The following is a 27,411-nucleotide window of genomic DNA, read 5'->3' as shown; positions in this document are numbered from 1 at the left end:
AAAATACGCAGCGTGGGCACAGGACCTTAGATGTATCTGCCCAGCAATGTCAGTCCTTTCGTGCTGTCTCCCGGCTGAGCTGTCGTATTAGAGGTCAGAGCCGCCCATCAGCCGCGTCCCCATTTTCCTTCAGTAATTGCTCGTTGCTTCATTTGCACATTTTCTTCAGGTTATTTCCTCAAAGTAAGACAAAGAGACTATTTTTGTGCCTGAAATATGCAGAGAGCCTTTAATTTTCTTTTAATTATGTGGAATGGTTCTTCATTTGTCTCAATGTATCCGCTCTCAGCCCGGTCGTGTTAAGAGCGAAGCTAAATCGACATTACAGCCACTTTGCGCCGGGGTTTGTTAATGTTGGCAAGTTCTCCTCTAACCGCCGTCTGACGGAATCACGGAAATAATGAATTTAGCCGGGAAAGCCTTTGTAGTCTTACAATAAATGGGATTTATTTGACAATTTCGGAGTGTCTTCTGGACATGTTCGGGTCGGGTGTATATATATATCTTGGTCTTGATGCCGAGCTATGTGCAAATCTTCACATTTTCTGTTTCCAAAAAACCAACAACCCATTTTTCCTTCGGCTTCCAGTCACGTAGAAACTCTTCATTTTTATGGGAAGTAAGTAATCATGTCCCAACGCTTTTCTCCAACTGTGACTAAAATCAGAGGTGTGCCTCCATCCATACTATGACAAATAAAACCGCAGCTTCACCCCGCTAATACATAGATTGTCACGTTACAGCTCTGCGGCTGCTATGCGAAATAATTCTCTCCAATGGCAGAATGGAGCATTCAATTACAAACCACTTTACAATTAGGCTCCCGTAGACAGTCCTGCAATCAGTTTGATTAACCGTGCGGCTCAGATCACTGGTCGAAGTCTCTAGTAAAAAACGGGGGATCTCTGCAGAGGTCTCCTTTCTTACCTCTCCTTTTGGCTAAGTATGTGAAAATGTGCGGCACCAGATGATCAATTTAAAACAAATAATAATAATTTTGCAGTACTCTGTCATCAGATGTTTATTCTTTATAGCCCTGATTCATCATTGCCTGTTTTTTCACCTTTTATTTTTTGTTTGCAGCTAAGACATTATTCTATTTGCGCCTTTTTTTTAAGTCTATCTTATATTAGCTGTAATACCCAGCATTGCCCGGGATAGTAACTGTCTCTCTCTTTGTCTCTCTCCCACTCTCACTCTCTCTCTGTCTCTGTCCCTCTCTTCCACTCACCCTTTCTCCATCTATCCTACTCTCCCACTCTCACTTTCTCACTCTCTCCCACTTTCACTCTCTCCCACTTTCACTCTCCCCCACTCTCACTCTCTCCCACTCTCCCACTCTCCCTCTATCCCACTCTCCCTCTATCCCACTCTCCCTCTATCCCTCTCTCCCTCTATCCCACTCTCCCTATCTCTCTCTCCCACTTTCCCACTCTCCCACTCTCCCTCTGTCCCACTCTCCCTCTCTCCCACTCACCACCGAAATCATAGTAACTGACACATAACCTGTCTTATACCTGTAACAAAATAGAAGCAGAGCTGTGATTGGTTGCTATACCACCTGATAAATATCCAGGTTAACTGTCAAAATAAACAAAATATTATCTCACACATCCAAACAGTAAGTAAGCATTTTTTTAGCGAATAACTGTAAAGTGCAGGGCTAAAAATTTCCCCTCAAAACATAGTCTATGATATTGCCTGAGTCAAATGAGACGGCTGTGCAAAATATTGTGAATGTAAATGTGATGGAGCGAATTTCTTTAACGGATATGCACACACACATACACTAAGCTTTATACAGTGTGTCCACCCATAGCCTGTCCACCGCCATTAACTTGAGAACGGCGGCAGCTATAGGCATAGAAGTGGTGTCTAGGTATAGTAAAGTAGCCATGCACTACGCAATGAAATCACCTATAGCGCCACCTGGTGGAAAACAACGGAGTTAGCATTTTTATCTCGAAAATGGAACAAGATAGAGAAAAAAAGTGAATTAAAAAATTGTAGGGCATCATCAATTCACTACGAATTGACACCTTGCATACAGAAATGCTATGATATGAAACCGATGACCCCCCCAAAACATTGAAGGCTGGTCACGCATCTGGCGCTCATTTAACTTTGATGCTCAAAGTGGCTACCGTCAGCTGCAATGCACATCTGGACTCTGGACAGCATACTGTATCTTGCTGCACGTAGTGCAATATGGTAGGTGACACGTTTGCACAAGCATCTGTGATACGTCGTCGTAGGTCCTGCAATGTTGGTGGAGGGGTCGCATACACCTGCTGTTTGATGTGACCTCACAGAAAGAAGTCCAATGGGGTCAGGTCAGGTGAGCGGAGGCCACTCCACGCAGCCACCATACCCAATGACTTGTAGGAAGGTCTCCATGAGGTATCGCTTCACGTCCACAGCCTTGTGAGTTTTACACGTTCTAATCATAGCATTTCTGTATGCAAGGTGTCGATTTGTATTGAATTAATGATGCCCTACAACTTTGTAATTCACTTTTTCTCTCTATCTCGTTCCGTTTTCGAGATAAAAATGCTAACTCCGTTGGTTTCCACCAGGTGGCGCTATAGCTGGTTTCATTGCGTAGCGCATGGCTACTTTACTATACCTAGACACCACTTCTATGTCTATAGCTGCCGCCGTTCTCAAGATAATGGCGGTGGACAGGATATGGGTGGACACACTGTATACTAGATGTGCTCTGCTTTGATTTCATTTTGTTTTCTGCTTTGTTGTCAAAGTTTTAGCCAGAATCATTAATTACAACTTGTTTTTTACAGTAAGAAAATTTAGTAGAACTACACTTCGGTCTTCCTTTGATGTATTTTTTAATATTACAGTATTTTGAGACAGTAGTCGCGCCTTTTTGCAACACGAGTGACTTTTGGCACCAAAGAGTTGAAAAAAACAAAGTCAATGTGAGAAATAACTGTTTTGACTTTGCAGAAATTCATGAATCGCCATTTTGAAGAACTTGGTAGCAAAAAAAGGCAACTAAGACTACAAGACAAAAAGGAAAAGTGACTTATAAATTTGCAAATGGTGAATTGTGGCCTATGTGTCTATTTCTGGCCGTCCTGTGGTTGTGATAATTTTCAAGGGTGTCCCTACAAAATCCCAAAAAAGTTAATGGAAATGTTTAATCAGAAAGTTACCTGTTGTTTAAAGCCCCACTCCATCTTCTTTTTATTTCAGGTCTGGAGTGGTGCTTTAATTCTAAAGCCCACTTTACACGTTGCAATTAGTTGTACAATCGCATTTGCGATGTGACACGCCCAGGTTGCATACGGGATCTTATGAGATTTCACGTTGGTCGTTCATTTGCTGTCACACGAGCGTTAGTAGTCTATGTTAAATTGATCAATGTTATGTGCGATCCTTTAGATCATGTGATCTGTGACGTATGCATTGGGCACATTTTTTTTTTTTATTTATTGACTTGCCAAGCGTGTGTAATGTGTAGGGATGTGTTTTTACTATGTCATCTGCCATTCAGCTCTGCTACATGGCCGCTAACAGCAGCCACAGACAGCCATGTAGCAGAGCTGAATGGCAGATGACAGCAGACACAGACAGCCATGTAGCAGAGCTGAATGGCCGCTGACAGGAGACACAGACAGCCATGTAGCAGAGCTGAATGGCCGATGACAGCAGACACAGATAGCCATGTAGCAGAGCTGAATGGCCGCTGACAGGAGACACAGACAGCCATGTAGCAGAGCTGAATGGCAGATGACAGCAGACACAGACAGCCATGTAGCAGAGCTGAATGGCCGCTGACAGGAGACACAGACAGCCATGTAGCAGAGCTGAATGGCAGATGACAGCAGACACAGACAGAGCCGCACTGTCAGAATGAACTCGGGTGAACTTCACCCGACTTCATTGTCATGCTGCGGCTCTGTCTGTGTCGCGTCCTGATTAGCGGTCACCAGTGAAGGACTCACCGGTGACCGCTAATCTCCTAAATTACTGAAGTTAGCAGCCCTCTCTCATACTCACCAATCCCCGGCGCTGCACGGCATTCACACTGCTCCGGCGGCTTTTACTGTTTTGAAAAAGCCGGCCGCCCATTAAACAATTTAGTATTCCCTGCTTTACTCGCCCACCGGCGCCTATGATTGGTTGCAGTGAGACACGCCCCCACGCTGAGTGACAGGTGTCACACTGCACCCAATCACAGCAGCTGGTGGGCGGGTCTATACTGTGTAGTGAAATAAATAATTAAATAATTAAAAAAAACGGCGTGCGGTTCTCCCCAATTTTAAAACCAGCCAGATAAAGCCATACGGCTGAAGGCTCGTATTCTCAGGATGGGGAGCTCCACGTTATGGGGAGCCCCCAGCCTAACAATATCAGCCAACAGCCGCCCAGAATTGCCGCATACATTATATGCGACAGTTCTGGGACTGTACCCGGCTCTTCCCGATTTGCCCTGGTGCGTTGGCAAATCGGGGTAATAAGGAGTTATTGGCAGCCCATAGCTGCCAATAAGTCCTAGATTAATCATGTCAGGCGTCTATGAGACACCTTCCATGATTAATCTGTAAATTACAGTAAATAAACACACACACCCGAAAAAATCCTTTATTAGAAATAAAAACACAAACATATACCCTGGTTCACCACTTTAATCAGCCCCAAAAAGCCCTCCTTGTCCGGCGTACCCCAGGATGCTCCAGCGTCGCTTCCAGCGCTGCTGCATGGAGGTGACCGGAGCTGCAGCAGACACAGCCGCTCCGGTCACCTCCACACAGCTAATGAACACAGCCGCGCGATCAGCTGCTGTCACTGAGGTTACCCGCTGTCACTGGATACAGCGGTGGCCGCGGGTAACCTCAGTGACAGCTCAGCTGATCGCGCTACTCACCGCCGCTCCTATCACCTCCACGCAGCAACTGAGGTGAGTAGCGCGAACAGCTGAGCTGTCACTGAGGTTACCCGCGGCCACCGCTGGATCCAGTGACAGCGGGTAACCTCAGTGACAGCAGCTGATCGCGCGGCTGTCTTCATTAGCTGCGTGGAGGTGACCGGAGCGGCTGTGTCTGCTGCAGCTCCGGTCACCTCCATGCAGCAGCGCTGGAAGCGACGCTGGAGCATCCTGGATTACGCCGGACATGGAGGGCTTTTTGGGGCTGATTAAAGTGGTGAACCAGGGTATATGTTTGTGTTTTTATTTCTAATAAAGGATTTTTTCGGGTGTGTGTGTTTATTTACTGTAATTTACAGATTAATCATGGAGGGTGTCTCATAGACGCCTGACATGATTAATCTAGGACTTATTGGCAGCTATGGGCTGCCAATAACTCCTTATTACCCCGATTTGCCAACGCACCAGGGCAAATCGGGAAGAGCCGGGTACAGTCCCAGAACTGTCGCATATAATGTATGCGGCAATTCTGGGCGGCTGTTGGCTGATATTGTTAGGCTTGGGGGCTCCCCATAACGTGGAGCTCCCCATCCTGAGAATACCAGCCTTCAGCCGTATGGCTTTATCTGGCTGGTTTTAAAATTGGGGGGAACCGCACGCCGTTTTTTTTAATTATTTAATTATTTATTTCACTACACAGTATAGACACGCCCACCGGCTGCTGTGATTGGGTGCAGTGTGACACCTGTCACTCAGCGTGGGGGCGTGTCTCACTGCAACCAATCATAGGGGCCGGTGGGCGGGTAAAGCAGGGAATACGAGATTGTTTAATGGGCGGCCGGCTTTTTCAAAACAGTAAAAGCCGCCGGAGCAGTGTGAACGCCGTGCAGCGCTGGGGATCGGGGATCGGTGAGTATATGAGAGAGGGGGATAGACTGACATGGACAGAGAGAGAGGGACAGAGATAGTGACCGACTGACAGAGATTAGTGACTGACAGACATTGTGAGGCGCTTCAGAACGCAGCTTTTCAGCTGCGCTCTGAAGCAGACCTTTTTTAAGCTGTGGTGCAGAGCGCACACCTGCGCACATAGCATCAGACATCAAAATCGTATGAGGGATGTCACACGTTACAATTGACTAGGTTCCTGCAACAAAACGCTCAATTCTAGAGAATGATACGATGTGTTTGCGATCAACGGTTTTGCGTTCAATCCTGATCGCACGTAGATGTCACACGCAGATACCTCACAAACGATGCCGGATGTGCGTCACTTACAACTTGACCCCAACGACAGATTGTGAGATATATTGAAGCGTGTGTAGCGGGCTTTAGAGCCCTGACCCCTGTCTTATACTACTCCCCCTCTGTTGCCTTCTTCTGGTATCACCACTGTTGTCATCACTTTCCGGCAATTTCTGATTTGCCAGCAGCTCCAGTGTTTCATAAAGCGTTCTGGAGGTCACAACTCAATAAAAGTCTGAGAGCCTCGTTCCGGCTCTCATAGAGTTGCATTAAGAACTTGTTATGTAATTTCTGACTAGAAAAGCAAGACAAAAACCGCTAGAGCAGTGCTTTAAATCAGGCTATTCTATATGATTCAATTTTTTTTCTTAGAATTTTTTGGTGATTTTATTTTTCTTATCAAAGTCTGTAGAAAAAAAAATAGTAATCTTGCCCTTTTTACAATGGCCACTGGAGCATTTTTAGACTCATTATTATTATTATTTATTATTATTATTATAGCGCCATTTATTCCATGGTGCTTTACAAGTGAAAGAGGGTATACGTACAACAATCATTAACAGTACAAGACAGACTGGTATAGGAGGAGAGAGGACCCTGCCCGCGAGGGCTCACAGTCTACAGGGAATGGGTGATGGTACAATAGGTGAGGACAGAGCTGGTTGTGCAGTGGTCTACTGGACTGAGGGCTATTGTAGGTTGTAGGCTTGTTGGAAGAGGTGGGTCTTGAGGTTCCTCTTGAAGCTTTCCACAGTAGGAGAGAGTCTGATATGTTGGGGTAGAGCGTTCCAGAGTATGGGGGATGCTCGGGAGAAATCTTGTACACGATTGTGGGAAGAGGAGATAAGAGAGGAGCAGAGAAGGAGATCTTGTGAGGATCTGAGGTTGTGTGCAGGTAGGTACCGGGAGACTAGATCACAGATGTAAGGAGGAGACAAGTTGTGGATGGCTTTGTAGGTTATGGTTAATGTTTTGAACTGGAGTCGTTGGGCGATGGGAAGCCAGTGAAGAAATTGGCAGAGAGGCGAGGCTGGGGAATAGTGGGGGGAGAGGTGGATTAAGCGGGCCGCAGAGTTTAGGATAGATTGGAGGGGTGCAAGAGTGTTGGAAGGGAGGCCAGAGAGCAGGAGGTTGCAGTAGTCGAGGCGGTAGATGATGAGGGCATGCTCTAATGTTTTTGCTGATTCTTGGTTAAGGAAAGCACGGATCCGGGAGATATTTTTGAGTTTTAGTCTGCATGAGGTGAAGAGGGCTTGGATGTGCGGCTTGAAGGATAGAGCAGAGTCGAAGGTTACTCCAAGGCAATGAGCTTGTGAGACTGGGGAGAGTGAGCAACCATCGAGTTTGATGGAAAGGCTTGTTGGAGGAGATAAGTGAGGAGGAGGAAAGACAATGAACTCCTCTCAATGATTCATACTTCCTCTCCTTTCAGGAAGAATTCTCAGCAGGCTCCTTATCATCACAGTATTGACCCAAAATGAGAATCAATTAGCAAATTTCTTATCCTACCAGGATATACACAAATAGTAAACCAATCTCAATATCCTAATAAAAAATCAATAAAAACATATTCAATCAGATAACGAGTTTATATTGATGACTGACAACAATTAAAAACATAAATGACAAGAGTCATAAATTAAAACCTCACAATAAAACTATAGGCAGGGAGAGCAGGCCATACTTAATAGTTACAGTACCTATAATCTCCACTATACATATATATGGGGAGTTATACACTATTAGTACATATCAAATTGATAATAAATAAATAACCATTAATTCATCTATATATACGATGCAGCCATCATTGTCTCTTTAGCGGTATAATGCCTCACATAGCTACATCCTACATCCTGTCACTCCCTGTAGAAGCGGTTGTGAAACGCGCGTTGGAATGCGTGGCGGGGGAGCAGTGTCATACGGATTTATGATGACATCAGGTCTGTTTATGTTAAGATCAATGGGGTGGGTTTTAAGGATGTAGCTATGTGAGGTATTATACCGCTAAAGAGACAATGATGGCTGCATCGTATATATAGATGAATTAATGGTTATTTATTTATTATCAATTTGATATGTACTAATAGTGTGTAACTCCCCATATATATGTATAGTGGAGATTATAGGTTACTATTAGGTATGGCCTGCTCTCCCTGCCTATAGTTTTATTGTGTGGTTTTAATTTATCTCTATTGTAATTTATGTTTTTTAATTGTTGTCATCAATAATAACTTGTTATCTGATTGAATATGTTTTTATTGATTTTTTATTAGGATATTGAGATTGGTTTCCTTATCATCACAGGCAGGATTACTATTATTTATTATTATAGCGACATTTATTCACAGACGCTGTACAAGTGAAAAGGGTTAATAATAACCAAATATCCATATAGAACAAGGGGGAGATGAGGTCACCCCACACAAGCACACTCCGGGGATTGCGAAAAAGAAAAACAGAGTAAAGTGCAAAATAAATGAATTGATTGTGGACAATGGCACATCAGGGGGATTGGCAGATCAATCTATGGACAATGTGGGAAAAGGGGTATACATATAAAAACAAGTACAATAATCATAAACAATCCAAGGTGCAGACCGACCTGTACAAGAGGAGAGAGGACCCTGTCAGTGAGGGCTCACAGTCTACAGGGGAGGGGTGAGGATACAGTGCGTGAGGATTACAATAACACTTATATACCCAGCTAATAACACAGGATCCTACAATCACAATAGGCAATGTCACAGCTCCACCTGCTCCACCTCCCTAAACTGTGATGTTTGCACACACTCATTTGATGCTTCAATATAAAAGATAGGGTCTGCGTTGGGTCTATTGCTGCTAATGTACATGTGACGGATACAGTAGGTGAGGATTACAATAACAATTACCATATATACACAGCTAATAACACAGGATCCACCAATCACAATAGGCAATGTCACAGCTCCGCCTGCTCCCCCTCCCTCCACTAGGATTTTTGCACACGCTCATTTGATGCTTCAATATAAAAGATAGGGTCTGCATTGGGTCTATTACTGCTAATGTACATTTGGTGGATATCATAGATGAGGATTACAATAACACTTACATACACAGCTAATAACACAGGATCCACCCATCACAATAGGCAATGTCACAGCTCCGCCTACTCCACCTCCCTAAACTGTGATCTTTGCACACACTCATTTGATGCTTCAATACAAAAGATAGGATCTGCGTTTAGTCTATTTTCTGCTAATTGGCATGTGACATTAAGCTCCCTCTAGTGGTGGCAGCAGGAATGCAGCACTTTTTTAAATTTAACAATATGTCTATGAAGAGGTTTTCAAACTTTTTTTTTTAATCTGAAAAAAAATTCAACATTTATTTAAAGAAATTGAATAGAACTAAATTTGGAATCTATTTAGATGAAAAAAAAAAAAGGATTAAATGGGTTAAATATCTAATTAGATGACGATCCATTAGTTTTTTAATTGGTTTCCATATTAAATACATTATAAGGATTCCGTCGTAGAGTTCTTACCGAAAAGTAATGATAGTCCTGTATTGTTCTAGTAAGTCCTTAGTTTGACGTTTTGGAAGATTATCCAGACGATGATTACATAGAACGGAAAGATCAGCGATAGTGAGGTGACAGAGGCTGAAACTAAACGATCGGAGGATTTCCTTAGTGATTATATCAAAACCAATTCTATTTCTTAGATGAAAAATAATGAAATCATAACTTTTAAGATCCGTAACTTTAAAGGTAAATTGCTTCTTCTTATTTCTACAGCGATATGAAGGGGATGGCATTTAAATGGAACTGTAGAGAAAGTTGGAATTAAAATAATTGTTTTGTTAACTTCTACAAAAAAGATATATTAAAATGTATCTGTAAAGTGTTCATGAATATTAATGTCAGCGGAAGCTTGAAGTAGAGCGATCAACAACTTTCCAGTGACAGAACTTACCACCTAACGAAGTCATTCCAAAGAAATATGATAAGCAAAGAGCTAATATACTTTATATATTTTACATTCGAAATCTCATATATAAAATGAACACTCTATAATAATTAAAAAAAGTTTGTAATGTAAATAATGGAATTGTACCACGCTGCTTTATTTTTTTTTAATTAATTAAACAGTACAACCACATTTTTTTTCTGACCAGTTCTTACTTTCTAATATATATATATATATATATATATATATATATATATATATATATAAATATATATATATTATATATTATATATATATATATATATATATATATATATATATATATATAGAAAAAAAATAAATAATGGAATTGTACCACGCTGCTTCATTTTTTTTTAATTAAACAGTACAACCACATTTTTTTTTTCTGATCAGTTCTTACTTACTTTCTGGGAATATATATACATATATATATATATATATATATATATATATATATATATATATATATATATATATATATATATATATATATGTATATATATTCCCAGAAAGTAAGAACTGATCAGGAAAAAAAAATTTGGTTGTACTGTTTAATTAAAAAAAATAAAGCAGCGTGGTACAATTCCATTATTTATTTTTATATATATATATATATATATATATATATATTTATATATATATATTTATTTATATATATATATATATATATATATATATATATATATATATATATACATACATACATATACACAGTATTTCTATTTTCTGTGCATGATTATGGGGCTGCTTTTAATGTGGTGGTCCAAAGGCCAAAGTAATTTTCATCTAAATACATATTTAGAGCCATAAACTAAACCTATCTTACAATATACTTGCATAAAAAAAAATGATACTGTTTCCTAACTATACTATGCAACTTCTATTCTATTTTTTTTCCCTACTTCCTCTCTGATGACACTTTGTTTCCAAATCCCTCGCATGCAGAGACCAGTAATGTAACTAGCGGGGGCAGGACTGGTCTCTGCACGCTGGGTATTCTGCCCTGGCGACCACTCTCCTGTGCCCCCGGGTCACCGCTTACAGGACCCAGCTTTAGGCACTTCTTTCTCCTTCACTCATTACTACTGTCTGACTGCTGTCCCCTCCCACCGTGTTGTCTAGTCCCCTGGACTGGCTCTGCCCTCTAGGTGGCTATCCCCTTGTGTCCTTGTGCTACATATGCATTAGATATTGGAATAGAAATTGAAAAATAAATTACCAAAGATAAAAGAATAACCATAGTTCTATTTCTTACATATTTTCTTCATAAATTAATAGTACATGTTAAAAGAAGAAACATTTTTATTTATCTTATTAGATAAATCCGCTTCTTTTTATTCCTCAACTGATATTTCATTCTCAAAAATGACAATTCACCTGTAAAATTTGTTTACAGTGAATATTTACTCATATAAAAGATGACATTTGGTGCTCATAAAGTTCTATGGAGAAATGTAACTGTTCTTTCAGGAGCACTTGCAGCAGAATGTCTGTGTCTTCCTCTAGCTCCTCCCCTCCATAGAACTTTATAAGCACCAACTGTCATCTCCAGTTTAAGTGATGGGAACATCTGTCTTTACAGATTTTATAGATTTTACTTATGAATTGTGATTGAAAGATCAGGTCAGGAGGAGAATGAAGCAGAATTCTCTGATAAGGTGTATTACAAAATTCAAAAAAAGTAATTTAAGTGTGTCTTAAAGGGAATCTGTCACCAGGTTTTTGCTCCCCCATCTGAGAGCTGCATTATGTAGAGACAGAGACCCTGATTCCAGTGATGTGTCACTTACTGAGCTGTTTGCTGTCATTTTGATAAAATCAATGTTTCTCTGCTGCAGATCTAGCAGTTATACAGAGCTCATGAATATGCTGGACTACCTGCAGCATGCCAAGTAGTCCTCTAATGATAATCTACTGCTGGTTAACCAGTGATTTTATCAAAACTACACTAAGCAGCCCAGTAAGTGACACATTGCTGGAATCAGGATTTCTGCCAATACGTTATGCTGCTTTTAGATTAGGTGTTAAAAATCTGGCATTTAATTATCTCATATAGTGGGATAATGCTTAGAGATGGGCGAACCCACAGATGTTCGGGTCCGATTGGTACTGCGAAACTTAAAAAAAAAAATTCTGGTTCAGGACCGTATATGAACCCAAACATCTGCTGGATGCTGAACCTCATATAAGTCTATGGGGACCCAAACATTGTGCTGTAAAATAGTGGTAGAAAGGGCTAAGGGAATTAGAGCAGGACAGTTATACTTACCTAGTCTCCCGTGTAGCTGTCACACTACTTCCGGGGCCTCTCATTAACCCTCATACATATTCATTGCTTCCTCCGTGCACCGTCAGTCCCGGCATCTGTGATTGGTAGCAGTCAGATTGCACCCCCACCCTGTGTGACAGTGGCTGTGATTGCTTGGAATCACGCACGGTGCCTATAGTGGTGTAAAAATAAATAAATAAATTGTTGTCCCCCCATATTGTGACACCTGGCACAGATAAGCATACAGCTACAGGCTGCAGCCGCCAGCCGTGCACTTATCTTGACTGAGAATCAAAGTAAGAGGGACCCTATGCAGTGTTTTCTTAAATTACATAAATAAATAATTTTTAAAAACCGTCATTCGGTCCTCCTCAATTTTGATATCCAGCCAAAGTAAAGTGGACAACTGGAGGTTGATATTTGCATGCTGGGAAGGCCCATGGTTATTGGGCCCCCAGCCTAAAATTAGCAGCCTGTAGCTGCCCAGAAGTGTTGAATCCATTAGATGCGACAATCCTGGCACTTTACCCTGCTTGTCCCGATTGCCCTGGTGCGGTGGCAATCGGTGTAATATAAGAGGTTAATGACCGCTTACAACTGTCACTAAGCCCTAGATTAGTAATGGTGTTAATCTATGAAACCCCCTCATTACTAATAATGTAAGTAAATAGAAATAAACACCAAGACCAAAAAATAATATGCAAAAAAACCCCCTCTCTAATTAACCCACCAAACACCCAGTTCTGATGTAATCATCACATTACAGAACATGACTGCCCACTGTGGCTTCGGGTAGACATTGACTGTGATACAGCTGACTGTGAGCAGTGATGTCACTGAGTTTATCTGCGGTCACAGCTGGAGGTTCCCTTGTGAACACTTCTCCTGGTAGAAAACCGTGTTTTGAAACATAAGAGTCTATGGAGAACGGAGGCGTTAATGGATTTCTATATTTAGCCATCCATTATTCTTGCATTTGTAACGGATACATTGTTTTCTTACCAGATCCATTACAAATGAAATTTAAATAGCAATCCGTTAATGGATCCGTCCTCCGTAAAAAAGGAAGCGGCAGAAATAAGTTTCCCAATGGATCTCTGCAGGATTTAATTAATGACTACAGGACATTGGACTTAGCCTTAGGGGCCCTTTGCACACTACGACATTGCAAGCCGATGCTGCGATACCGAGTGTGATAGTCTCCGCCCCTGTCGCAGATGCAATATCTTGTGATAGTTGCCGTAGTGAATATTATCGCTACGGCAGCTTCACACGCACTTACCTGCCCTGCGACGTCGCTCTGGCTGGCGACCCGCCTCCTTCCTAAGGGGGTGGGTCGTGTGGCGTCACAGCAACGTCACACGGCAGGCGGACAATAGAAGCGGAGGGGCGAAGATGAGCGGGACGTAAACATCCCGCCCACCTCTGTCCTTCCGCATAGCAGACGGGACGCAGGTAGGAGATGTTCCTCGCTCCTGCGACTTCACACACAGTGATGTGTGCTGCCGCAGGAACGAGAAACAACATCGTACCATCGCTGCAGCCAAAATAATGAAAATGACCGACACTACACCGATCATACGATACCGACGCTTTTGCACTCGTAATCGTAGTTAAAAGGATTTACACACTACGATGTCGAGAGCGACGCCGGAAGTGCGTCACTTTCAATTTGACCCCACCGACATCGCAGCCACTCCCAGTCCCTTTAAATAGTCACATGTTCCATCACCTGATGCCAGTTATAGAGAGTCATTCTGAACTGACCACCTTGGAGGAAGGAAGCTTCTTGTAGCCTTAAGGCCCTGTCACACACACAGAGATAAATCTTTGGCAGATCTGTGGTTGCAGTGAAATCATCGACATATTGTTCCATTTGTACACAGCCACAAACCTGGCACTGATTGTCCACAATTTCACTACAATCACAGATCAACCACAGATCTGCCTGTGTGTGTGACAGGGCCTTTAGTGTCTAGCTACAGCTTTGAAGTTGAAGTATATCCTTTTGTCTATGTCCCTCAGTCTGTCCACTTTCCCCTATGTTTTAACCTATAGTATGGGTCTAGTCTAGTGCACACACTGGTGTTCGCTCTAGACAAGGTGAGCGGAGAAACCTGTAGGGACGAGGCAAATGACGGTGACGAGGGGAAGGGCTCCTATAGGGAAGTTAGGGGAGCTTAGAGTTTAGACACAGGTTAGTGTCTGGAGGTTTCTCAACCCCGGCTCCCCATCATCAGGGCCTTTCTCTCCTTTTCCATCCCTGTTATACCACTATGTTTCACCATGCGCCAGATATCCCCTTTTCTGAGCATGACAGGCGCACACAGAGGTGTACACCACTCTTCAGAGCTCCTGATTCATGAAGAGCGTCTGACTCCAGCCTATCTCCACATCAGCAAGCATTGTTGACCTTAGGGAGATCAACATATCCACTGCGGAGACACCATCACATGTTTCTCAACGCAGTGATTCTAGAGCAAAGCCCCCTGGGAAGTATGCAAATGAGAAAGCCGCGGAGACACCATCACATGTTTCTCAACGCTGGCAGGAAACTAGCCAGGTCTTTCACCGGGAAGGAACAACCACGGGAAGGGCAGTCTCCAGTCAAGGAGACCACCTATACCAAACATGGTATCCATCCACAGACAGCCGTTTCGGAGTATTAGCCCCTCATCAGTGTGGAGTAGGAATCTGGCTAGTGGGGGCAATGCCTAGTAAAAGACTACTTAAGCAAGCATTGTTGACCTTAGGGAGATCAACATATCCACTGCGGAGACACCATCACATGTTTCTCAACGCAGTGATTCTAGAGCAAAGCCCCCTGGGAAGTATGCAAATGAGAAAGCCGCGGAGACACCATCACATGTTTCTCAACGCTGGCAGGAAACTAGCCAGGTCTTTCACCGGGAAGGAACAACCACGGGAAGGGCAGTCTCCAGTCAAGGAGACCACCTATACCAAACATGGTATCCATCCACAGACAGCCGTTTCGGAGTATTAGCCCCTCATCAGTGTGGAGTAGGAATCTGGCTAGTGGGGGCAATGCCTAGTAAAAGACTACTTAAGCAAGCATTGTTGACCTTAGGGAGATCAACATATCCACTGCGGAGACACCATCACATGTTTCTCAACGCAGTGATTCTAGAGCAAAGCCCCCTGGGAAGTATGCAAATGAGAAAGCCGCGGAGACACCATCACATGTTTCTCAACGCTGGCAGGAAACTAGCCAGGTCTTTCACCGGGAAGGAACAACCACGGGAAGGGCAGTCTCCAGTCAAGGAGACCACCTATACCAAACATGGTATCCATCCACAGACAGCCGTTTCGGAGTATTAGCCCCTCATCAGTGTGGAGTAGGAATCTGGCTAGTGGGGGCAATGCCTAGTAAAAGACTACTTAAGCAAGCATTGTTGACCTTAGGGAGATCAACATATCCACTGCGGAGACACCATCACATGTTTCTCAACGCAGTGATTCTAGAGCAAAGCCCCCTGGGAAGTATGCAAATGAGAAAGCCGCGGAGACACCATCACATGTTTCTCAACGCTGGCAGGAAACTAGCCAGGTCTTTCACCGGGAAGGAACAAGTATAGGTGGTCTCCTTGACTGGAGACTGCCCTTCCCGTGGTTGTTCCTTCCCGGTGAAAGACCTGGCTAGTTTCCTGCCAGCGTTGAGAAACATGTGATGGTGTCTCCGCGGCTTTCTCATTTGCATACTTCCCAGGGGGCTTTGCTCTAGAATCACTGCGTTGAGAAACATGTGATGGTGTCTCCGCAGTGGATATGTTGATCTCCCTAAGGTCAACAATGCTTGCTTAAGTAGTCTTTTACTAGGCATTGCCCCCACTAGCCAGATTCCTACTCCACACTGATGAGGGGCTAATACTCCGAAACGGCTGTCTGTGGATGGATACCATGTTTGGTATAGGTGGTCTCCTTGACTGGAGACTGCCCTTCCCGTGGTTGTTCCTTCCCGGTGAAAGACCTGGCTAGTTTCCTGCCAGCGTTGAGAAACATGTAATGGTGTCTCCGCGGCTTTCTCATTTGCTTATCTCCACATCAGGACCGGTGTGAACAGTATGTAGACCATGAGAACGTTTCCAGCGATGTATCGCGTTAGAAGAATTACGTCCAATGACCCATTGAAGGAGATCTGGATATTACAAGATAAATCTCACTCTAGACACAGCCTTGAAGGCAAATTTGTCTAATTCAGTTCTGCTAATTATCGCTAAGTGTCTTAATGGTCTATATTTCACAGGTTGTGGATTATCTGAATGACAATATGTCCTGAGACACTTGAAATTGGAGGCTTTACATAGAGTTTTATTAGAGGTTCTACGTTTGTTTTGGTTACTGATACCTATATAGAGACAAATCTGTCTTGCAAACAATTCCTAGACCTTGTTTATACACTGCTTTTTTGCCTCATTTTTTTCTGCGGCTTTTACAGAAGCGATGGAGTCAAGGTATACGCCTCTTAGTGAATTGGCACATCTTAAAAGTGGCGTGTGCTTCTGTGCGCCTCACCCCAGATCTTACTCCAATCAGCAACTGGAGTAAGATTTCAGGTGGAAGGTACACCCGGTACATCAGTCTTGATGAAGCCAGCGTGACTGGCGTAACGCGTCGGGCTCTCACACTGTGACTCCGGGACCTTGTATTGCAGCTTTGGTAACCTTCCTTAGTGACTTTTTGGACTTATCGTTATTTTTGGCTAATTTAGCCTTTGCTATATACCATTTGGTGACAGTCTCAGGATATCCAGTAACAACTTGATGCAATACAAGCACATTTTTAGCATAGATGGAGTATATACTTGATTTTGTATAAGAATACCCAGATAGGGGGCAGTATTGTTGTGTTTACCCTCAATATGCTTGTCTATGCAATTCATATGTCCCATGTTGGAGGCAGTGTTTAGTGTTTATGTCTGATTTTAAATGATTTTAAAATTGTGTGTTTGCCACCCTTTATAAATAAATAAATATTGTATTTTTTGCACACATCAAGGTCTATTCCATATTAATTATTTATTATTCATAAGTCTGGTGCCTCTTTGTGCCATATTGTGTGTGTTCAGGTGTTTTGATAGGTACATGGCACATGATTTGTCTAATAATTCAGGTGGTGCCGAGCAATCCCCCTTTGTTGGTGGTGGTGACATGAGACAATCCGAGCCCCTGTGGACAGGGCTGTTTTTACTACAATATGTAATACTAGATACAGCGTTTTCGGTAAGACTCCACAACTATCTACATGTGTCATATGTCAAAAAAAGCATCCATAAAATATCTGGGTGTATACAGTAAATCCTGGGGGTGCATCTGTTAATTCCATTCATATTTGTACATGGAAGCATATCTGCCAACAGGTTTCATGATCCAAACTGTATACATTACTAAATAAATATCTAGAACTTGATGAACCTGGTGTGCTCTCTTTGGAAATCCATTTCAGAATAGCTGTTAGATCCTGTAGGAAATCTTCCCTTCTTAAAATTAAAATAAGCATGGACTGATAAAAAAAAACGAATTTTTATATCCGAATTATACATCTACTTTGACATAGTTAGTATAAGTATACCAGCCTCATCAAGTCTATGAGATGTGTTATGATTCAGGGACCGAGGAGGATCAAAAAAATGCGGAATCCCAAATGGTTACAGAGTGGCTGGAACCTTAACGGATTGCAGACCTAATCCTGACACACAACTAGAAGTAGCCATGGGACGAGCCTACAATAACCTAGTCGTCTCGACACAGCCGGAGAACTAAATATTCTCACAGATAGAGATATAAGAAAGCTAATCTGCCTCGGATAGCCTTCCACATGTAAAGGCTACGGTGATATAGAAAAACACAATACAAAGACAGAAAAGACAGATTCAGCAAAGGTGAGGCCCAAACTATCTTTTTAGGAAAGAATAGGAAGGAGCAACTGTCTGCAGCCATAAAAAACCCTAATATATACCAGCACTTCTGATATGGAAAAATCCTGAGGTCACACAACCTCTCCCCCACTTTATTAGCACTCAGATGTTACTGGGATCCAAAAACACTAATACAGATGAGGGACTGAATTAATACCAAGCAAGACAAACACAATACCATGCAGAATCATGGAGTTAAGTATACAGACACTCCCAGCAGGGAATGATCCCATTCCACCAGGAACTCCACACAGACAAAATAGAAATTAAGCATTAGTATCAAAGCAGAAAAAAACAACAAGAAAGGGGAAAACAAACAGCAGAGGTATAAAGGCCACTTATCTGAGAGGAGTTCTGGAAGTGAGCAGAGCTGGTTACGGAATGTCTTTAACACACAGGAGACCATTGAGCACCGGCAAGTAACAAGAGAAAACTACTCAGTTAAATAGCCCAATCTGACCCTGATTGCCAGTCCTCCACATGTGTGTGGCTTTCATTCCACACATCAACTGCACTGCCAGCACTGACCACAAGAGGGAGTCCCAAACTGGAAAACATATTCACAACAGAGATGTATAGAATAATGTATACAGTTTGCATTGTGAAATCTGATGACAAAGTTGCCAGAAATGTAATAAAAATAGAAATAAAAAGTGAAAAAGTAATTAGGAATGTGGATTGTGTTATAAGTGACAATATCTTACCTATCTGACTCTATCTGTGACCTTTGTTATGGTTCTGGCAAAGTCTAGAACTGCATTTAGTTTTTCTCTATTAGTGATAATTATGAAAATCTGAATTATTTTTTTTTACAAATCATGCATAAATATACCTTAGACATATTAAATTAATATCCTAGCCATTACTGCGCATGCACCACCCCTCGAATGAGATGACTGTGGGCAATGAAGATACCTGCGCAGAATCTCAGGTAGGGATGGCAGGTCACTTAGCTTTTCTCTATTAGTGATAATTATGAAAAGCTGAATTATTTTTTTAAAGATCATCCATAAATCTACCATAGACATATTATATTAATATCCTAACTTTTATTGCGCATGCACCGCCGTCTTGAAATGAGATGACCAAAGGCAATGACGGCACCTGTGCAGAATCTCAAGCGGTAATAGCAGGTCACTGAGCTTTTCTCTATTATTGATTTACTACACATGTGCTGCCCCCTTTGATGAGATGACTGTGGGCAATGAAAGCACCTGCGCAGAATATTAGGTAGAGATGGCAGGTCACTGAGCTTTTCCCTATTAGTGATATTTATGAAAAGCTGAATTATTTTTTTAAAGATCATCCAGAAATCTACCATAGACATATTATATTAATATCCTAACATTTATTGCGCATGCACCGCCCTCTTGAAATGAGATGACCAAGGGCACTGACGGCGCCTGCGCAGAATCTGTCGGTGATAGCAGGTCACTGAGCATTCCTCTATTAGTGATTATTCTGAAAAGCTTAATTTTTGTTTGTTTGGGTTTTTTTGTTATGGCTCTGGCAAAGTCAGGAACTACATTTAGTTTTTCTCTATTAGTCATACATAAATCTATCATAGACATATTAAATTAATATCTGAACCCTTACTGCACATGGGCCACCCTCTCAGATCAGATGACCGTGGGCAATGATGGCGCCTGCGCAGAATCTCAGGCAGGGATGGCAGGTCACTGAACTTTTCTCTATTAGTGATAATTATGAAATGCTGATTTTTTTTTATACATCATTTATAAATCTACCTTAGACATATTAAATTAATATTTTAACATTTACTGCACATGAGCCGCCACCATTGGTTGGACGACCATGGGCAATGATGGTGCCTGTGCATAATCTTAGGCAAAAATTAGCGGTCACTGAGCTTTCCTCTATTAGTGATTTACTACGCATGCGCTGCCACCTTTGATGACATGAATGTGAGCAATGATGGTGCCTGCGCAGAATCTTGGGCAGTGATGGCTCAAAGAGGAGACTCAGACCGGATGTCAATAATGCGTGAATAAATAGGGAAAGAGGCAGAAGACTGGAAGCGCAGTGTCCGCCTGCTGCACTTACGATTAAAACTTTAGAGCTGGGTAGAGGAAAATGTGCCGCCCCAGCAGAGGATCGAACCGCTCGGATCCGTGGGCAATGTCCGTTCATAGCTCGAGGGTCTCCGGACCCAGGGGCTCTGGGCCACACTTTAAAGTGAAAGGGGGTATTTACAGGGGGATGATAGTTCATGACGCCACCCGTGGTGTGCAGTAATTGGGCGTACCGCCGCTGCCGTTGTTGGGAGCACCCGGGGAGATGGATTGGGGCAGCAAGGTGTTATTATCCTCCACGGGTAGGGGTAGGCCCCGGGGCTCTGGATGATGCTACTGGGTGCCGTGACAGGGAGATCACTCATGTATTCACTCAGCCAATAAGAAGACGCTGACAACAGGGTAAACCAAGTCTCTAGGTGCCACTGCCTCTCAAAGGGGAGCTCGTCCGGGTCCTGTCCCCTGCAGTGCTGCCTGGTGTTCTGTGACCTGCCTCCTGGCACAAAGTTGAGATTTACTGAAGTGGCCCGGTAGTTTGGAACTTGCCGGGCTCCGCTCCACACTGTGGCTAAGTGTGGGAGCCTGCTCTCAGGGCTCATGCTTGGGATCTTGTGGGCTGCGTATGTGGAAGGCCCTATCCCCCTCGTTGCGCTAGTGCCCCAATTCTGGAGTTAGTGGGAACAGTCCATAAAGGTGCCGCTCTCCGCAGGTTAATTGCCAGGTTGCCTGAAACTTCTTCCCGACCAAGTGTCCATGTACCCCGCCGTGCCTTTGGTCCTGGACCGGAGATATGACCAGGCTGCTGACCGTCCTCTTGACAGGTCCTAGGCACCTCGCCTCAATCCCCTGCGACTGGGGGTCCAACTCCTCTAGGCCCAGACACCGCCTGCAACCTAGACAGCTACTCTCGGGAGCCACCGCTCCCTCCTTCCTCCACTTCACTCCTTACTTCGCTCTCCCTTCTCTTCACTTCACTTCACTGACACTCTCCTGTCCCTCCCTTCCTGACCCCTAGGGGGGTGACCCTATTCCGCTCAAGCCGCCCACTAGTGTGTCTGGTGGGTGTGGTGCATGGTGTACCTAGGAATTGATTTGCTGTTGGAGGCAGCACTGTAAATGGGGACCCAGAACCATGAGGGATTTGAATACTGCACTAAGGGAAAAGAGCGTGCAGTACCCTGTGACGACCTGATAGTCCAGGGGCGTCACAGAAACACTGCAAGCAAGGTGTAAATTTAATATGACTTAAAGACCCTTTATACACACCATTGGTAAGAGGACTGGTATCCTGATGACGTATCCACAGGATCGGTGACTGATAACATGTTGATCTGTGGGAGTCCAACCTCTGAGACCCTTAATGATCAGCAGATAGGGTAATTTTTAACAGCGAATGGGCACTTTTATTCATGATGCAAAATGGAGCTGCAGGTCAGACGCCCAACTATGGCTCATTTACCCTGGGCTACCAGAAAAAGCAAAGGGCATTGCTGAGCCCCAAACTTTAGGATTCGACTGGCGATCAAAGATGTGCACTATGGCTGTATTCTGATGGGGATAAAAGTGCCCCCTTCTGCCCATCGGTGCGGGTCCAGGCAATCGGACCCACGGATCAACAAGTTATCACCTATCCTACAGAAGGGGGGTAACTTGTTTTCACCGGAGAACCCCGATAATACCTGCTGTATAAATCTATATGTAAGGAGCGCCCTCTAGTGATGGCTGTAAGCCGAGAGAAGTTTTATATTTTGCGCCATAACTGTTGCGTAGCCACGATTGTAGGGTTAATGAGTGATTTTAGATATTGGTGATCTTCCATATTTCGGACATTCTTTAATATATGCTTTTTGCTTTTTCTTGCTTTTATATAAGCCACATTTGTTTTCCTGCAGGGAGATTCCGACTATTACAAGTGGCAGAAATTCATTATAAAATAGTCACAACTTGAATTTTTGTTTTCTTTCTACAATTCCATTAATTATTTCCTTTTCTCTGATTTTGTTCCTCTTCGCAGATTATTCTCGTCAGCTCCTCCGTCTCTGAACAATGCCTTTTCATGACCAGCGACGAAGGGTCGACCTTTCAAAAACAAGTGATTGCCTTCTCTGTGGAGACCCTCGTTTTTCATCCAAAAGAGGAGGACAAGTTATTGGCCTACAGCAAAGATGCCAAGGTATTTTGTCCATCTTCAGCCCTCTGATCACATTGATCTTTCTGCAAATTATTTTAGTTTTTTGATGTATGCCCAGACCAACACATAGTGCAGTGCTATATGAAGGGTCAACGTCCCTCCTTTTTCTTCTCAAATGGAGGATCCCCAGCACAGAAAGACTGTGGTGCTAACCACTGAGCTCCTGTGCCGCCCTGATTAGTAGTGTATTTGCATAATAACCTCTCAATTTAAATAAGATCTGTCACCAAATTTCATTACATAAAAAACATTCATTATTAAATTGATCTTTTAGATCTGATGAGGCTGGTGTACTTACTTTGTAAATGCATGTTGCAATGGCTGTATAATCCCGATACTAAAATAAAAATTAGCTAAAGAGTGAGAGAGCTGGTGAGATCAAGTGTATTTGATATCTGCCCAATCAGCCTGATTGATAGCTGTAGCTTGTACTGAGCAGTGTGAGATCTCAGCAGGGAAGAGGGGCTGTTAAACTGGCAAGGTGGGAAGAGATTCAGTATCTGGGAGGCAGGGAATTCGTGGAGCTGTCGGGCTAGGTTGGAGGGGATTCAACCACAGCAATGAGGAAGTACACTGAGGAGCTGTCAATCAGACATGTGTGGAGATTCAGCAGTAGCAGGGAGGAGGAACTCTGAGGAGCTGTCAATCAAACAATGTGTGTGGAGATTCCGCTTTGGCAGGGAGGAGGGACACTGAGGAATTGGCAATCAGATGTGTGTAGAGATTCAGCAGTAGAAGGAACACTGAGGAGCTGTCAATCAGATGTGTATGGAGATTCAGCAGTAGCGGGGCACTGAGGAGCTGTCAATTAGATGTATGTGGAAATTCAGCAGTGGCAGAGAGGAGGGACACTTAGGGGTTGTTAATTAGACTACGTGTGAGGAGATTCAGCGGTAGCAGGGAGGAGGGACACTGAGAACCTTTCAATTAGACTACGTGTGTGGAGATTAACCAGTAGCAAGGAGGAGGAACACTGAGGAGCTGTCAATTAGATGTGTGTGGAGATTAAGCAGTAGCAGGGAGGAGGGACACTGATGAACTGTCAATCTGATGTGTATGGAGATTAAGCAGTAGCAGGGAGGAGGGACACTGAGGAGCTGTCAATTAGATGTGTGTGGAGATTACCCAGTAGCAGGGAGGAGGAACACTGAGGAACTGTCAATTAGATGTGTGTGGAGATTAAGCAGTAGCAGGGAGGAGGAACACTGAGGAGCTGTCAATTAGATGTGTGTGGAGATTACCCAGTAGCAGGGAGGAGGAACAATGAGGAGCTGTCAATTAGATGTGTATGGAGATTAAGCAGTAGCAGGGAGGAGGAACACTGAGGAACTGTCAATCTGATGTGTATGGAGATCCAGCAGTAGCAGGGACACTGAGAAGATGTCAATTAGATGTGTATGGAGATTAAGCAGTAGCAGGGAGGAGGGACATTGAGGAACTGTCAATTAGATGTGTATGGAGATTAAGCAGTAGCAGGGAGGAGGAACACTGAGGAGCTGTCAATTAGATGTGTGTGGAGATTAAGCAGTAGCAGGGAGGAGGGACACTGAGGAGCTGTCAATCTGATGTGTATGGAGATCCAGCAGTAGCAGGGAGGAGGGACACTGAGGAACTGTCAATCTGATGTGTATGGAGATCCAGCAGTAGCAGGGAGGAGGGACACTGAGGAACTGTCAATCTGATGTGTATGGAGATCCCGCAGTAGCAGGGACACTGAGGAGCTGTCAATTAGATGTGTATGGAGATTAAGCAGTAGCAGGGAGGAGGGACACTGAGGAACTGTCAATTAGATGTGTATGGAGATTAAGCAGTAGCAGGGAGGAGAGACACTGAGGAACTGTCAATCTGATGTGTATGGAGATCCAGCAGTAGCAGGGAGGAGGGACACTGAGGAACTGTCAATCTGATGTGTATGGAGATCCCGCAGTAGCAGGGAGGAGGGACACTGAGGAACTGTCAATCTGATGTGTATGGAGATCCCGCAGTAGCAGGGAGGAAGGACACTGAGGAGCTGTCAATTAGATGTGTATGGAGATTAAGCAGTAGCAGGGAGGAGGGACACTGAGGAGTTGTCAATCAGATGTGTATGGAGATCCAGCAGTAGCAGGGAGGAGGGACACTGAGGAACTGTCAATCTGATGTGTATGGAGATCCAGCAGTAGCAGGGAGGAGGGACACTGAGGAACTGTCAATCTGATGTGTATGGAGATCCCGCAGTAGCAGGGAGGAAGGACACTGAGGAGCTGTCAATTAGATGTGTATGGAGATTAAGCAGTAGCAGGGAGGAGGGACACTGAGGAGTTGTCAATCAGATGTGTGTGGAGATTAAGCAGTAGCAGGGAGGAGGGACACTGAGGAACTGTCAATCTGACGTGTATGGAGATCCAGCAGTAGCAGGGACACTGAGGAACTGTCAATCTGATGTGTATGGAGATCCCCCAGTAGCAGGGAGGAAGGACACTGATGAGCTGTCAATTAGATGTGTATGGAGATTAAGCAGTAGCAGGGAGGAGGGACACTGAGGAGTTGTCAATCAGATGTGTGTGGAGATTAAGCAGTAGCAGGGAGGAGGGACACTGAGGAACTGTCAATCTGATGTGTATGGAGATCCAGCAGTAGCAGGGAGGAGGGACACTGAGGAACTGTCAATCTGATGTGTATGGAGATCCCGCAGTAGCAGGGAGGAAGGACACTGAGGAGCTGTCAATTAGATGTGTATGGAGATTAAGCAGTAGCAGGGAGGAGGGACACTGAGGAGTTGTCAATCAGATGTGTGTGGAGATTAAGCAGTAGCAGGGAGGAGGGACACTGAGGAACTGTCAATCTGACGTGTATGGAGATCCAGCAGTAGCAGGGACACTGAGGAACTGTCAATCTGATGTGTATGGAGATCCCGCAGTAGCAGGGAGGAAGGACACTGAGGAGCTGTCAATTAGATGTGTATGGAGATTAAGCAGTAGCAGGGAGGAGGGACACTGAGGAGTTGTCAATCAGATGTGTGTGGAGATTAAGCAGTAGCAGGGAGGAGGGACACTGAGGAGCTGTCAATCTGATGTGTATGGAGATCCAGCAGTAGCAGGGAGGAGGGACACTGAGGAACTGTCAATCTGATGTGTATGGAGATCCAGCAGTAGCAGGGAGGAGGGACACTGAGGAACTGTCAATCTGATGTGTATGGAGATCCCGCAGTAGCAGGGACACTGAGGAGCTGTCAATTAGATGTGTATGGAGATTAAGCAGTAGCAGGGAGGAGGGACACTGAGGAACTGTCAATTAGATGTGTATGGAGATTAAGCAGTAGCAGGGAGGAGAGACACTGAGGAACTGTCAATCTGATGTGTATGGAGATCCAGCAGTAGCAGGGAGGAGGGACACTGAGGAACTGTCAATCTGATGTGTATGGAGATCCCGCAGTAGCAGGGAGGAGGGACACTGAGGAACTGTCAATCTGATGTGTATGGAGATCCCGCAGTAGCAGGGAGGAAGGACACTGAGGAGCTGTCAATTAGATGTGTATGGAGATTAAGCAGTAGCAGGGAGGAGGGACACTGAGGAGTTGTCAATCAGATGTGTATGGAGATCCAGCAGTAGCAGGGAGGAGGGACACTGAGGAACTGTCAATCTGATGTGTATGGAGATCCAGCAGTAGCAGGGAGGAGGGACACTGAGGAACTGTCAATCTGATGTGTATGGAGATCCCGCAGTAGCAGGGAGGAAGGACACTGAGGAGCTGTCAATTAGATGTGTATGGAGATTAAGCAGTAGCAGGGAGGAGGGACACTGAGGAGTTGTCAATCAGATGTGTGTGGAGATTAAGCAGTAGCAGGGAGGAGGGACACTGAGGAACTGTCAATCTGACGTGTATGGAGATCCAGCAGTAGCAGGGACACTGAGGAACTGTCAATCTGATGTGTATGGAGATCCCGCAGTAGCAGGGAGGAAGGACACTGAGGAGCTGTCAATTAGATGTGTATGGAGATTAAGCAGTAGCAGGGAGGAGGGACACTGAGGAGTTGTCAATCAGATGTGTGTGGAGATTAAGCAGTAGCAGGGAGGAGGGACACTGAGGAACTGTCAATTAGATGTGTATGGAGATTAAGCAGTAGCAGGGAGGAGGGACACTGAGGAGTTGTCAATCAGATGTGTGTGGAGATTAAGCAGTAGCAGGGAGGAGGGACACTGAGGAGCTGTCAATTAGATGTGTATGGAGATTAAGCAGTAGCAGGGAGGAGGGACACTGAGGAGTTGTCAATCAGATGTGTGTGGAGATTAAGCAGTAGCAGGGAGGAGGGACACTGAGGAACTGTCAATCTGACGTGTATGGAGATCCAGCAGTAGCAGGGACACTGAGGAGCTGTCAATTAGATGTGTGTGGAGATTAAGCAGTAGCAGGGAGGAGGAACACTAAGGAACTGTCAATCTGATGTGTATGGAGATCCAGCAGTAGCAGGGAGGAGGGACACTGAGGAACTGTCAATCTGACGTGTATGGAGATCTAGTAGTAGCAGGAACACTGAGGAGCTGTCAATCAGGCTAAGTGGAAAGAAATTGAGTTTAAGGACCTGACAAAAACAGTCAAAGCAAATACACTGGCCTCATCAGGTCTAAGAGATATATAATAATGAATGCAATTTGAATTGTGAAATCTTCTCCTGATTCAGGGCTCGGGTAGTGATACCGCATATTAATTCCCACCACAATGAATATCACATTTATAATCTATGAGTGGTAGTTCTTATTTAGAAAGTATGATGAAGCTGGTTGTATATCTTATGAATGTTCTTCAGTAGGACAAAATATTTCTACAGATAGATCGCATTCTCCCTACGAGTACACAATATTACTAATCTTGCAAATTGTATGGTATTACCCTCTC

General features: G+C 43.9%; 1 protein-coding gene across 2 annotated transcripts in view; it reads left to right on the top strand.

Annotated features, from left to right (window-relative positions):
• Window positions 1–27,411, top strand: part of SORCS2 (sortilin related VPS10 domain containing receptor 2) — a 1,328,268-nt gene that overhangs the window by 938,714 nt on the left and 362,143 nt on the right. For both annotated transcript variants that reach the window (XM_075346856.1, XM_075346855.1), the window contains exon 4: window positions 22,359–22,517. In XM_075346856.1, the coding sequence (XP_075202971.1) occupies window positions 22,359–22,517 (159 nt within the window). The remainder of the gene's footprint in view (window positions 1–22,358; window positions 22,518–27,411) is intronic.

Source organism: Anomaloglossus baeobatrachus, chromosome 1 (assembly GCF_048569485.1).
Source record: "Anomaloglossus baeobatrachus isolate aAnoBae1 chromosome 1, aAnoBae1.hap1, whole genome shotgun sequence".
NCBI lineage: Eukaryota > Metazoa > Chordata > Amphibia > Anura > Aromobatidae > Anomaloglossus > Anomaloglossus baeobatrachus.
Note: the sequence above shows the minus strand (reverse complement) of the source record. Positions and strands in the feature narration are given on the sequence as shown.